The 13,411-nt window shown below is 40.2% G+C and overlaps 1 protein-coding gene across 1 annotated transcript; it reads right to left on the bottom strand.

The window, feature by feature from the left end:
* Positions 1-11,618: 11,618 nt before the first annotated feature.
* Positions 11,619-12,557, bottom strand: LOC148510687 (olfactory receptor 5P64-like). Its single transcript, XM_088442494.1, has one exon. It carries the CDS (start codon positions 12,555-12,557, stop codon positions 11,619-11,621), a length of 939 nt encoding a protein of 312 aa, XP_088298620.1.
* Positions 12,558-13,411: the final 854 nt, after the last annotated feature.

The following is a 13,411-nucleotide window of genomic DNA, read 5'->3' as shown; positions in this document are numbered from 1 at the left end:
TTGCCTCTCCCTGTCACCCATTTCCTCTCACCAGCATCACCCTCTGCCTTTCCTGATCACCCACTACCTGTCCCTGTCACCCACTATCTCTACTATCCGGGTTAAAGCACTCCCGGTTTCCTCAGAAGATACTTTAAATGCTGAAATACAGTGCTCATAAAACTTACTTTAAATTTGAGCAATGTAAAGCTATTGTTGCCATCAGTATATTATTCGGTGAGAGTTGTTGTTAGGGTATGGATGACTCTTCGAGGGAGTACCCTCCGTATTGGTGGCCTTGGCATATGTTCCCTTAAGGTGGCTAATTTTGAAAGTGTCTTCTGTTTAGATAGAATTTTGTCTCTCTCGCAGGGTGGTCTCAGATCTTACCTCCTTAGTTTTTTACTCATGTTCTCCGGTACCGGGGACTCATCTTGATATGCACTGTGGTTGGATAGTATATTGCAGACAGTCCTTGGTTTGGGGATTGTTGGACTGCGAGATGTGCTGTGTGCACAGAGGGGTGGGAGTTACCAATGGACCCAGATCCATTGTCCGCTGTCCAGCCCACCTTCCTCCTGCTCAATATATAGTTCCAAAACAGTTTGGTTCAGTCACCCTCTGTAACCACTAGTGCACAGTGGTTACTGCTCTGTAAGCAGTTCTTTTGGCCGCAGTTGTAATTGATGCACTGTTGCTCCTGATGTTTTATGTTGATCATGTATCTGTTCCAATGTGTTTCGGCACTTCCGTCTTCTTCAAGGAAGTTACTGAGTGTGAGGGTGGAATCATCTTAATATTAATAAGTTTTATTCTGTTGGTGGGAATAAAATGATAGGTGGATGGACGTGTTTTTTCTCATTCACTTTTATTTGCTGGATAAAAATGTACCTAAATCTATGCTCTCTGTACTGGTATTTGTCTGTATATATTTCATGATGATTAAAGCATGCTGAGTTTGCTATCCTGGTATTTATCTATGTATATTTCATGTTGATGTTGTTGTACCTGTATGTTTGATTCAGTCAGTGGTGCTGTATGGTATTATTAATAGCATAACTCAGTGGTTCTCAAACTTTCTTGAATCATGGCACCCTCTTTGGTAACCACTGGTATATCTCATAAATGACAATATTGTTACAATGATTTAGGGAAATGGTGAAATATGAATTTCATTACTTCCTAGGAAATGGGATATGTAATCATTGTCAACGACAATAGATTTGGCATAATTTTGAACACTCTATCTGTGTATATGAAATATCATCTGAGATAATAATAAAGATAACCCTATTGTTCATATCTAATGGAGTGACATGTGACTAATGCGTCTATGGGCGAAATGTAATAGGGTAAGAGTTTAGAAAATGTGAGAGTTTAGCAGTAACCTCTCATGCTTCTTGAACTCACCCAATGTTATAGAATCCAAGAACATGGAAACTGTTTAAACTGTCATCCAGATGTTTCCCATTTTGAAGATAAAACTCGACCAATGTGAGAGCTTACTGCTAAACTCTCACATTTTCTAAACTCTCACCCTATTATATTTTACCCTATGTATTATAACCAAATGGACATAAAAGATGGAGGGAAGCGCTCTATGGTGGGTAGGTCACTGATCAAAGATATCTATAGTGAATTGGGCTATGTTTAGGTGGTTTGTTTGTCAAATAGATGTATGTGTCTATAGGTTTGAGTATTATGTAAGATGACTGGTCGGCAAAAACTTGAGGCTGAGACTTGGTAAAAGTAACACAAAGTCTCAGGAAAGGAGAAATGTCTGTTTGGGATTCTGGTTGGCAAATGGGTACTGTCAGATTATTTTTGTTATATAATTATTCAATCTAAATGAAGTTCACTTACCAGAATATAGGGCCCCATTTAACAACGAAGCATAACACCTTTAGTGCTCGCTAAAGGTGTTATGTCATTTATTCTGTATTCAACAAACAGTGGTAATCTAAGATAACTGCAGTTTGTCACTGCAGCGCTCTCGCTATCTTTAGATGGCGAGAGCAATGTGGTCTACATAGCCTGTAGTGGCCTGTAATGAGTCGACATTGCCAGCAATGGGGAATCAGCGCTGCCTCTCCGGCTTCCAGGCACTGCCGGTTACAGTGCCATGCACATGCACAGATGGAACGTCGCAAATGCGCATTACACAGAAGCCCATCGTTGGCAGTGTTAGGCTGCCAGCAACCGAGCAGAGGACCTTGCCGATGAGGAGGACTTCACTGCACCTCATCGTAGGGGTAAGTATTGATAGATACCACTAGCATTTTCGTTTGTATCACTGTTATCCTAAATGAAAAATGCAGCTTGGATTTTGGTTCATTCATAAATGTGGCCCATAATTTCAGTGACAGTAACATGTAGGTATGGCGATAGTGGTGCATCTTATATGTTTGTAAACCAGGTTAAGGGTTTATACTGACGGGATGGTATAAATATGGATCAATGGCTTTCTATTTGTGTTCCTATTGTGTTTCTATTGTATGGGTGGGCAATAAGCAGCCCCCCATCTGTTGTAGAACTACATATCCCAGCATGCCCTGCCACAAATTTGCTATTTGACCAAGCTAAAATGGTTGCAAGGCATGCTTGGATCTGTAGTTCAACAACAGTTAGAAGGCCACTTATGCCCACCCCTGGTCTAATGGGTCATGCTTATCTGAATATTTGATTTATTTGGATACTAGCTGTTGCCTGTAGCTTCATCCACAATGAAGTCACGTCTGCCAACATTTTTATATTTGAGGTGGTCTAGTTGTATTTCTTTGCTTAGGGGCCCTCTCGTGGGAGTGGCCACGGGACCAGTAGCGCTATACAGACTGGAGGCAGCATCACCTTCACCCACCACTCACACCAATGTCACTGTGCACCCTGTGCACAGACTGCTATGTAGCCAATCCTATTCATGTGAACACAGGCACAAAGCCCCTCTCCCAGCACCCCTTACTGGACGTGTGCATGGTGACACACCTATCTCACCAATGTCACTGTGTGCCCTGTATGTAGCCTATCCTATTCAAGTGAACGTGGGCCCAAAGCACTTCTCCTCCCACCCCTTACAGGTCACGCGTATGGTGCCACACCTATCTCTTGCATTGATGATGCCAATACATTTTGTTTTTGTTATTGCTCAGCTTTAACCTGGATGAATTGAGATGAAACATAATGCAGGTTATTTCTAGGCGTTTCCACTACAAAATGATGCAGCTAATAAAGTATATAGCTGTTAAAATCTACCTATTTCCTAAAATTTATGGTGTGTAGTGTTCCATCATTGATGTATATTTCTAAATTTAGAAACTTAGCTTTGGTTTGGCTGAAGTGAGTTGTAAATTTGGGATTGCGTTCGTTCATCTCCATGTGTAATTATGGATTATGGAATTATGGAGTCAAATCAATATTTATATATTTTTCCTAGATAAGCCAATAACTAAATGGTATTACCTTAATGTTGTTACAATGGAAGCAAAATAGAGATTATCATGCTGGCAAAACCAGAAAAGAAAGACAGCAAAGATGAGGCCCTCAAAAAACAGGCAGGGGCACTTTATAATTATATAAAAAAAGCAAAAAAATAGTAGTTAGAACACATAACTGGAAGACTTTCAACCTGGTACTTCTACAAGTGAGAATACCCAGCTGGAAGAAGACCAAGAAAGTACCTCAACAATTGAATTCTCCCAAATAGAGGAAAGTCTACCAAGTACTACCACAAGTCAGTACCCACAACTGGAAGAAAATGTTGCTAGTACTTCTGGAACTAGTCAAGATCTGTACTAATGTGACTGTGAAACAGGGGAAGAAACAAATTTAACAACATCATCATCACATTCAAGCTTACTAGGTCTGGAATTACGAGATCCTGCAAAATGGCCCAAAATCACAGATAAAATAAGACTGATTCTTATAGAATCAGGACCTGTTCAGAAGAAAGAAAAACATCGTTTACCCTTTGGATTCTGATAGACGTAAGTTCAGCAATACCTACTATAATCGTAAAATGGAAAATGGTGAATTACTGTCCAGGCCTTGGCTAGTTTATTCAGCATATAAAGACTGCGTATTTTGCTTCTGCTGCAAATTATTTGCACCATCAGATACAAGTGGCTCTTCCAGCTTTGTATCTACTGGCTACAATCAATGGCAGAGTTTATCATAAGCTCTTCATGCCCATGAAACAAGTCAAAGTCACATAAAACATTTGAAGATGTGGTACGGCTTAAAAAAATATATGAAGAATTAGACCACACTAGGTTCCCAAACGCAACGGTTGTTCGACCTGGAAAAGAAACATTGGTCGAATATGATTACAAGGTTTATTGAAATCATTAAATATCTTGCTTCTCAATGTCTTGCACTAAGGGGTTCATCTGATAAACTCTACCAGAAGAACAATGGAAATTTTCTGAAACTGGTAGTACTGTTTGGAAAATTTGATCCTGTAATTGCTACTCATTTAGAAAGAACAATCTGGTCAGAATCTAAATATCATTATTTGAGTAAGGATATTCAAAATGAAATTATTGAATTATTAGGCAAGGCCATCACAGGAAAGATTGTTTTTTCTATAAATGAAGCCAAATATTATTCTATCATCCTGGACTGTACACCAGACATTAGCCACACTGAGCAAATGACTGGTGTCATACATTTTGCTTCTTGCAAGGAAAATAGTGTTCTCATTAAAGAACACTTTTTAGGTTTCCTTGAAGTCAGCGATTCAAGTGGTGAAGGCTTATGTGAGACCATTCTGACTAAATTGTCTACCTGGAATCTTCATATTAATAATATAAGAGGACAAGACTACGACAATGGTGCTAACATGCAAGGAAACAAGATTGATTTGCAAAAATTTATTTTAAACAGAACCCACATGCCTTCTATGTACAATGTGCTGCGCACAGCCTTAACTTAGTTGTAAGTGATGCCACCAAAGTCAATTGTGAACAATCAGCTTTTTTGGAACAGTTCAAGAGATATTTAAGTTTTTTTGGGCATCTGCGAACCATTGGGGAGTGCTTAACAAACATATTTCTTCCTTGACACTAAAGCCTGTATCTGAAACAAGGTGGGAAAGTCGTATTGATGCTCTGCGGCCCCTCAGATATCAAACTGGAAAAATATATGATTCCTTATATGACATTTTTTGTGATGAAACATTTTATAAAGATTCAAGATATCTAGCCCAGATTTTCTGTACCAGTTTAAAGGATTTCCAATTCTTGTGATCTCTTGTCCTAATGCATGACCTGCTAAATCATATAAATCCTGTCAGCAAGATGCTTCAGAATTCTGGTGAAAACATTTCCATTGCTTTGACTGCAATTGATAATTTAAGAGATTTTGGCCCTCATTCAGAGTTGATCGCTAGATACAAGTGGTGGCTCTGAATGAGGGCGGCCGCTTGTGGTGTGAAGAGCGGCCTCCTGGTCACTAGCTAAGCTGTGGGTTACCACCCACAGCTCTAGCAAGCGACCAGGTTGATGGTCGCGATGGTCAGGACCATCATGGCCATCGGGGCTTGCGCCGAGACCCTAAGGTTGGGTCTCAGCAAGCGCAAGTCACAGGGAGCTTCCTGCTCTGATTGAGCAAGAAGCTCCCCACTGACATCATTGCTGATGTCAGTGGGGCCGCCCCCAAACGGCAAGAGTTCCGTTGGGAACGCCTCCGTTTGACAGCTCGCCCCCTTTGGTGCGAGACCCGTAGCGAAGGAGTGCCCGTCGCTAGCCAGGTCTCGCGCATGCACACGTCGGATCTGGCTCCGACGTGCGCATGCCCACTTGGGGAAAATCGACCCGGTTGCGAGCGCTCAGCACTTGCGACCAGGTCTGAATAAAGCCCTTTGTTTCTAACTAACGCACAGATGCAAGTTATGAGTCCTTGATTGAAACTTCCAAGCAGTTATGCCAAGATCTTGATGGAGAACCTCAATTCAAACCTGCAGGTAAAATTAGTCGAAGAAGAAAGGCTTCACAATTTGACTATGAGCACTCAGATGAATCCCCTCAAACACCTGAAGATGTATTTCGACTTTTTTCTACATTGTTTTAGATGTCATGATGTCATCTCTCAAGGAGAGATTTGACCAGTTGCAGCAACATACTAATAGATTCAAGTTTTTATATGATCTAAACAATGTTACTGAACACGACAAAGAAAATTTGAGAGAGCAATGCATTAACTTGGAAAACCACTTGTCGGTTGGTGATAACAGAGACATCAATGGAAATGAATTATTTGATGAATTGTGCGCCTTCAGGGGTCTGTTTTCATCAGAATTAGAAAATTTAGTAAATCCACATGAAGCAATTCAGTTTATCCATTTCAATGATTTGTCATTCCCAAATTTGAAAATTGCCCTCAGAATATTATTGACTCTTCCGTTTAGTGTAGCACATGGAGAAAGATCTTTTTCTAGATTAAAATTAATTAAAAACTATTTGCGATCGAGCTTTTCACAGGAGAGGCTTGTAAATCTCTCAATGGTTGCTATTGAGAGTGATGTTTGTGCCCAGTTGCAGATTGAGGAATTGGTTTCTAATTTTGCAAGTATGAAAGCACGCAGAGCTAAATGGCTGTAACCTGTTCCAAGAAACTCTGAGAATGCTTCCATCACTCACTTATGCTTAAGAATCTGGATATGAAACTTGTTCACTTGTCGAATACCCAAAGTATAAGCCTAGACTAGATAAATAAAGGTTGTGTAGACTCTTTAGTATTTTGTTAACTAGTTCATTTGCAATAAAAAAAAATGTTGAAATTGCCACTATCCTCAAGTTCTGATATAGGATATATTGGAAATAAAGCTACCTCAGTATTAATCTTTCTATTCTGTACTCCCCATCAAAGTCATTATAAGTTAATATTTATTTTAAAATAATTTACTATTCAATAAATATTTGCTGTTTTCAATCTTTTTTTTGAGATACTTTACTTTGTTGTAGTTTATTATATCAATCGCATATAAACATGACTAGCGGGATGCATTACGCATCACATGCATCCCGCCACTCTTCACATGCATGGCGGCGTTAATTACACCAGTATGCATGATGAAGACTGCAAAGGACAGCTCTCTCAGTAAGTGCTGTCTTTTACGAGGTACTTTTGGGTGTATAAATCCCTCTGGCATCTTTCTGCCAATGCGCAGAAGGACATGCGCCACGGGGAGTTCTGAAATAGATCCGCTTGTATCCCCCCCAGTGGGAGGACCACAAAGAGAAGCCCATAGGCTTCTTTTGATCATGCCATCTAAAGATGGCATTGCTCACTGATCCAAGTCCCAGAATGTATGGCATTCCGAGGCTTGGTGCATATGAGAAATGTGGTCAAACCCTGGAAAACTGCATTTTTGGGTGTTTGACCGCATTTCTAACATTGTGCATCCCACCCAAAATGTATAAATGGTAAAATGTAAAAGAGGGGGATGCATTTTTTTTAACATCTTTTTAATGGAGCAATAAACTAGGCGAGTACAGATACAGGAGTCTAATCAGTAATTTTATAACATATTGTACATTACAATTCAAAATATAAAACATTGTAAAGAAACACGTCAAGAGAACATATTTGTAGGAGGGTGCAAATTTATAGTTTGCAGGGTGGCGCCGAACACCTTAGCACCGGCCCTGCTCTAGTGAGTCAGACATGTTACATACAGGTGTATATAAGCATATACAAAATTCTTTTGATGCAAAGAGCAAAAAAAGACAAAGACAAATATGTATATAAGAATCCAACATAGCACATCACTGCTTTTGTTCACTACAGGTGCTCCATTTTTCCTGAGCATTTAGATGCCTTGCTCTGATGCATTCCTCCCTCCCATGAGTCTGCTGCTTCTCTCCCTTCCAGGGGTCAGGCAAGCATGTGATGAGCTCCAACAATCAGAGCTCAGCACATGCCTCTCTGACCTTTTGTGCTAAGTATCATGGGACTTAGGGCCTGATTCAGACCCGGTTGCTAGATGCATACGCTTGCAGCATATTCAAATCCGGCTAAGTGACGGCACAGCAGGCGAATGCATGGCAAGACATTAGCATGCCCACTATGTATTGGGGTGCGATTGCTCATTGTATGTGGACGCCCACCAGCCTGTCTTAAGATGCCCACTTGAGGACATCATCTCCAGGAAGTGTATGCAACCATTGGTACATTGGGTTCCATCGGAAGCGAACGCAGTGCTTGAGGTTGACTATACCTTACCTCAAGCACTGCAAGCATTTCAGTGCGAAATACAACCAGGTGACATGTACAAATGACGTGGCCTGTTAATTATGCATGCCTCTGAAAAAGCATTGAGATGCTCAGGCACGACTACACCACACCTCGTTCCTAGCAGCCAGCCCCTGTCACCACCCACAAACAGCTTCTCCTGTCACTCACTCTGCTGGGCAGTCCATGCACAATGAGGGATCACTTCCCGATCTCTAGCACTGGTTCGTTCACAGAATGCAAACATCGCCCAGCTACGAGTGAACGCATCTTAATGACCGGGTCTGAATCAGGTCCTCAGCTCCCAGTAATGCACTGCACTTGTGTAGTGCACTCAAGGCTCGATTCAGACCCACTCATTAGATGCATTCGCAAGCACCCAGCATATGCAAATATGTCAAAGGCAGGCGATCACACGGCAAGGCATTAGCATGCCCACTATGTCTTAGCATGCGATCGTTCTGTGTATGCAGAAACCCACTAGCCTTTCTTAAGATGGCCAATTTCCCATGTCATGTCCAGGAAGTGTATGCAGCCATCGGGAACCATCGGATGTGATCGCAGCGCTCGTGGCAGACCATACCCTACCGCAAGCACTGCGAGTGATTCAGTGTGATTTTCAACCACGTGACGGGTACTATGATGCTGCATCTTAATTATACACATCTCTTAAATGGCGTTAAGCTGCTCAGGCACGCCTGCATTCGTACCACCACTCCCCCATTTTTATGGACCATCCCCTGTCACCACCCTCAAATGGCTGGTCCTGTCACTCTAGTTAGCTAGCTGTCTATGCGCAGCGAGTGAACACTTCCCGATCGCATGGATTAGTTTGCGCATGCGCACTGCAATAAGTATGCATGCGCAGATTGGCACAATCAGCTGGCTGAGAGCGAATGCAGCCTAGCGAGCTGGTTTGAATCGGGCCCTCAGTGTGCTCCTGGCACCTCCCTAAAATGTTCGATGCCTATGCTTACACCGCTCTAGAAGAGGTTGCCATGTTAAGAGGAAAGCACTTCAAGCAGAATCACTGACAGTTCTGCAGACCAGCCCATAGATTAGCCAGTGCTGACACAACTACACCGGAATACATCTTACTTCCTTGCATGTAAAACAGTCCTTCTAGTCACGCCATGCTATGGTGTGACTCGACAGCGTCTTATTGTGCTACTCTTTACCCTCAATGCTTTGTATTTGCAAAGTGATGCAAATAGGATGCAAAAACAGCTTCTGATATAGAAAACGATATGCGACATGCCTATATTCTGTGTGCAACTGCAGCTGTTTCTGCATCTGAAATAATACATTACAGTGTCACAGCCGCTGACACTGTAACGTAGCATATCGCATGCAGATACGCCCGCAGTTGCACACAGAATATAGGTATGCTGCATGTCATTTTAATCAGCAGAAGCTGCTTGTGCATCTTATTTGCATCGATTTGCCTTCAATTTGATGCATTTGAAGGTAAAAAGTCCCACGAAAAGATGCATGGCGCTACCAAGTCACACTGCGCTCATGCGTTATGTTTAACAAGACTTGTAGCGGACAGAGGTAAGATCTATTGGACACTTCTGTATGCCAGTAAACTGAGCTATGTGATCTGCATCAGATCTCATTATTATGCTATTGAGAGCTGAGAAGTTTCTCCTGTCTGCTATGGAGTGTTCATTTAATTAATAAGATACAGTAAAACTTTATATACAGTCAGGTGAATAAATATTGGGACATTAACAGAATTTTCATATTTTGGCCTCTATTCACCACCACAATGGCTTTGAAATGAATCAAACAAGATGTGCTTTAACTGCAGACTTTCAGATTTAATTTGAGGGTAATTACATCCAAATCAGGTGAACGGTGTAGGAATTACAACGGTTTCTATATGTGCCTCCCACTTTTTAAGGGGCCAAAAGTAATGGGACAAACTAAACAATCCTAAATCTAACTTTTACTTTTTAATACTTTGTTGCAAATCCTTTGCAGGCAATTACAGCCTGAAGTCTGGAATTCATAGACATCACCAGACGCTGGATTTCATCCCTGGTGATGCTCTGCCAGGCCTCTACTGCAAATGTCTTCAGATCCTGCTTGTTCTTGGGGCATTTTCCCTTCAGTTTTGTCTTCATCAAGTGAAATGCATGCTCAATAGGATTCAGGTCAGGGGATTGACTTGGCCATTGCATAACATTCCACTTTTTAGCCTTAAAAAACTCTTTGGTTGCTTTTGCAGTATGCTTCGGGTCATTGTCCTTCTGCACTGTGAAGCGCCGTCCAATGAGTTCTGAAGCATTTGACTGAATATGAGCATATAATATTGCCCGAAACACTTCAGAATTAATTCTGCTGCTTTTGTCAGCAGTCACATCATCAATAAATAAAAAGGAAACCAGTTCCATTGGCAGCCATACATGCCCACGTCATGATACTACCGCCACCATGCTTCACTGATGAGGTGGTATGTTTTGGATCATGAGCAGTTCCTCTCCTTCTCCATACTCTTCTCTCCCCATCACTCTGGTACAAGTTGATCTTTGTCTCATCTGTCAATAGGATGTTGTTCCAGAACTATAATGGCTTTTTTAGATGTTGTTTGGCAAACTCTAATCCGGTCTTCCTGTTTTTGAGGCTCACCAATGGTTTACATCTTGTGGTGAACCCTCTATATTCACTCTTGTGAAGTCTTCTCTTGATTGTTGACTTTGACACATATACACCTACCTCCTGTAGAGTGTTCTTGATTTGGCCAACTGTTGTGAAGGGGTTTTTCTTCACCAGGGAAATAATTCTTCTGTCATCCACCACAGCTGTTTTCTGTGGTCTTCCGGGTCTTTTGGTGTTGCTGAGCTCTCCGGTGCGATCTTTCTTTTTAAGAATGTTCCAAACAGTTGATTTGGCCACACCTAATGTTTTTGCTATCTCTCTGATGGGTTTGTTTTGATTTTTCAGCCTAATGATGGCTTGCTTCACTGATAGTGACAGCTCTTTGGATCTCATATTGAGAGTCGACAGCAACTGATTCCAAATGCAAATGTCACACCTAGAATCAACTCCAGACCTTTTACCTGCTTAATTGATAATGAAATAACGAGGGAATAGCCCACACCTGTCCATGAAATAGCTTTTGAGTTGATAGTCCCATTACTTTTGGCCCCTTAAAAAGTGGGAGGCACATATAGAAATCATTGTAATTCTTACACCGTTCACCTGAATTGGATGTAATTACCCTCAAATTAAATCTGAAAGTCTTCAGTTAAAGCACATCTTGTTTGTTTCATTGTGGTGGTGAATAATGGCCAAATTATGAAAATTCTGTCAATTTCCCAATATTTATGAACCTGACTGTAAATGTGGCACCTTGACTTAATATATTGAACCAGATCTGGACAGTACACATATCACACTGAATTATGCTAATTTAATTTAATATGTTTGCTGATTAATCTCTGCAAGATGCCCATTATCTCCTTGTTCCTCAAACTGTATATTAGTGGATTGCTTAATGGAGTTAGCATAGCATTCATTAAAGATTTAAACTTATTTGCATTATGGGATTTGTCTTCAGATGGTACTACATATAAAGCAATCAGAGTCCCATAGTAGATGCAGACAACAATCAGGTGAGAGCTGCAGGTAGAGAAGGCTTTCTTCCTCCCAGAGCTGGATGACATCCTGAGGATGGTGATAAGGATGCAGGCATAAGAAGATATGACACATAGGAATGGAAGTAATATTGCAGAATTTATTAGAAATAATTCATACCATAATATTATGGATGTATCAGATGATGATATCTCAAGCATTGGAGCTAAGTCACAAAAAAAGTGATCAATGATATTAGAGTTACAAAACTGCAACTGGAACATAAAAATCATTTCAGTAAAATCTATTAAAAAAGCCATAAACCAAGAGAGGTACACCAGCTTATAGCAGCTATTAATATTCATGAGAGAAGAATAATGTAATGGGTCACAGATGGCCAGATACCGGTCATAGGACATAGCACTTAATAGAAAGCACTGGACAATCGAAAATAAACCGTACATATACAACTGAATAATACATCCAGTTATAAATATTTGGCTTCCATCCCACAATATAATATACAGTAACTGTGGTACAATACTGGAAGGAAAAAGAAGGTCGGTTATGGCAAGATTTTGAAGGAAAATGTACATGGGGTGTCTGAGATTGTCACTGACCAGCACTACTACAATGATCAAGAGGTTCCCTACTAATATAATAATGTAAATAAAAAGTAAGATAATAAAGAGAATGATCTTGAAGTTGTGAAGATACTGGAACCCCAGGAGTAATACATCAGTGACTGAGGTCTGATTGTCCTCACACATGCTCACTAGACTTGAGATCTCCAGACCCTGTAGAGGTGCAGAGAACAAACTGTATGAGCTCCAGAATATATAACTGCTGTGTAAGAAAACAGATTTCTGTGCATATGAAAGTTACTGGTAATAATACATTAGATAATTCAAGTATCTTTCAAAACAGCTTTCAAATTATTTATAATATCATCCAATACTATCCCAATATGTGTTATCTACTTTTAGTAATATATATATATATATATATATATATATATATATACATATATATATACAGTATATATATATATATATATATATATATATATATATATATATTAATATTGAAAACAGAAATAGTTGATCCTATACTTAATTTTTTTTTATATAATCCTATATTATCATCATATTGTTTTGTGTGAACTAGCCTTTGATTTTTATACCGCTATAAGGAACAGTAATCTCTAAGGCCTTCTCACATTTGCAATGTATACTTTATATGTAATGTACATACAGTTAGGCTCATGTACAAGCTCTGCATTTACAGTAGGTGCAGAATAGGAACTAAACCATATGAACCAATTGGACACTGACTTCTGTTTTGTACCTTGCACCACATCAGTAAAACCTAATTTGTGATTGTTTGCTATGGTTCAGTATTAATCTTGACATTTTCGAAAAAGGGTAATAACATGGGGAAAAAAATTGCAAAGTGATGTACAATTCTTTTACATTAGAAACAAATTACAGTAGATCAACACATTTTAACTTAGAGTTGTTATCTTTATGTAAGTCTAATAGTTATACAGTAAATGCAGGGCCGGTGCTAGGGTGTTTGGCGCCCCCTTGCAAACTATAAATTTGTGCCCTCGCTCCCATTTTCT

This window comes from Taudactylus pleione, unplaced genomic scaffold, assembly GCF_031769625.1.
Source record: "Taudactylus pleione unplaced genomic scaffold, aTauple2 ptg000313l, whole genome shotgun sequence".
Classification (NCBI taxonomy): domain Eukaryota; kingdom Metazoa; phylum Chordata; class Amphibia; order Anura; family Myobatrachidae; genus Taudactylus; species Taudactylus pleione.
Note: the sequence above shows the minus strand (reverse complement) of the source record. Positions and strands in the feature narration are given on the sequence as shown.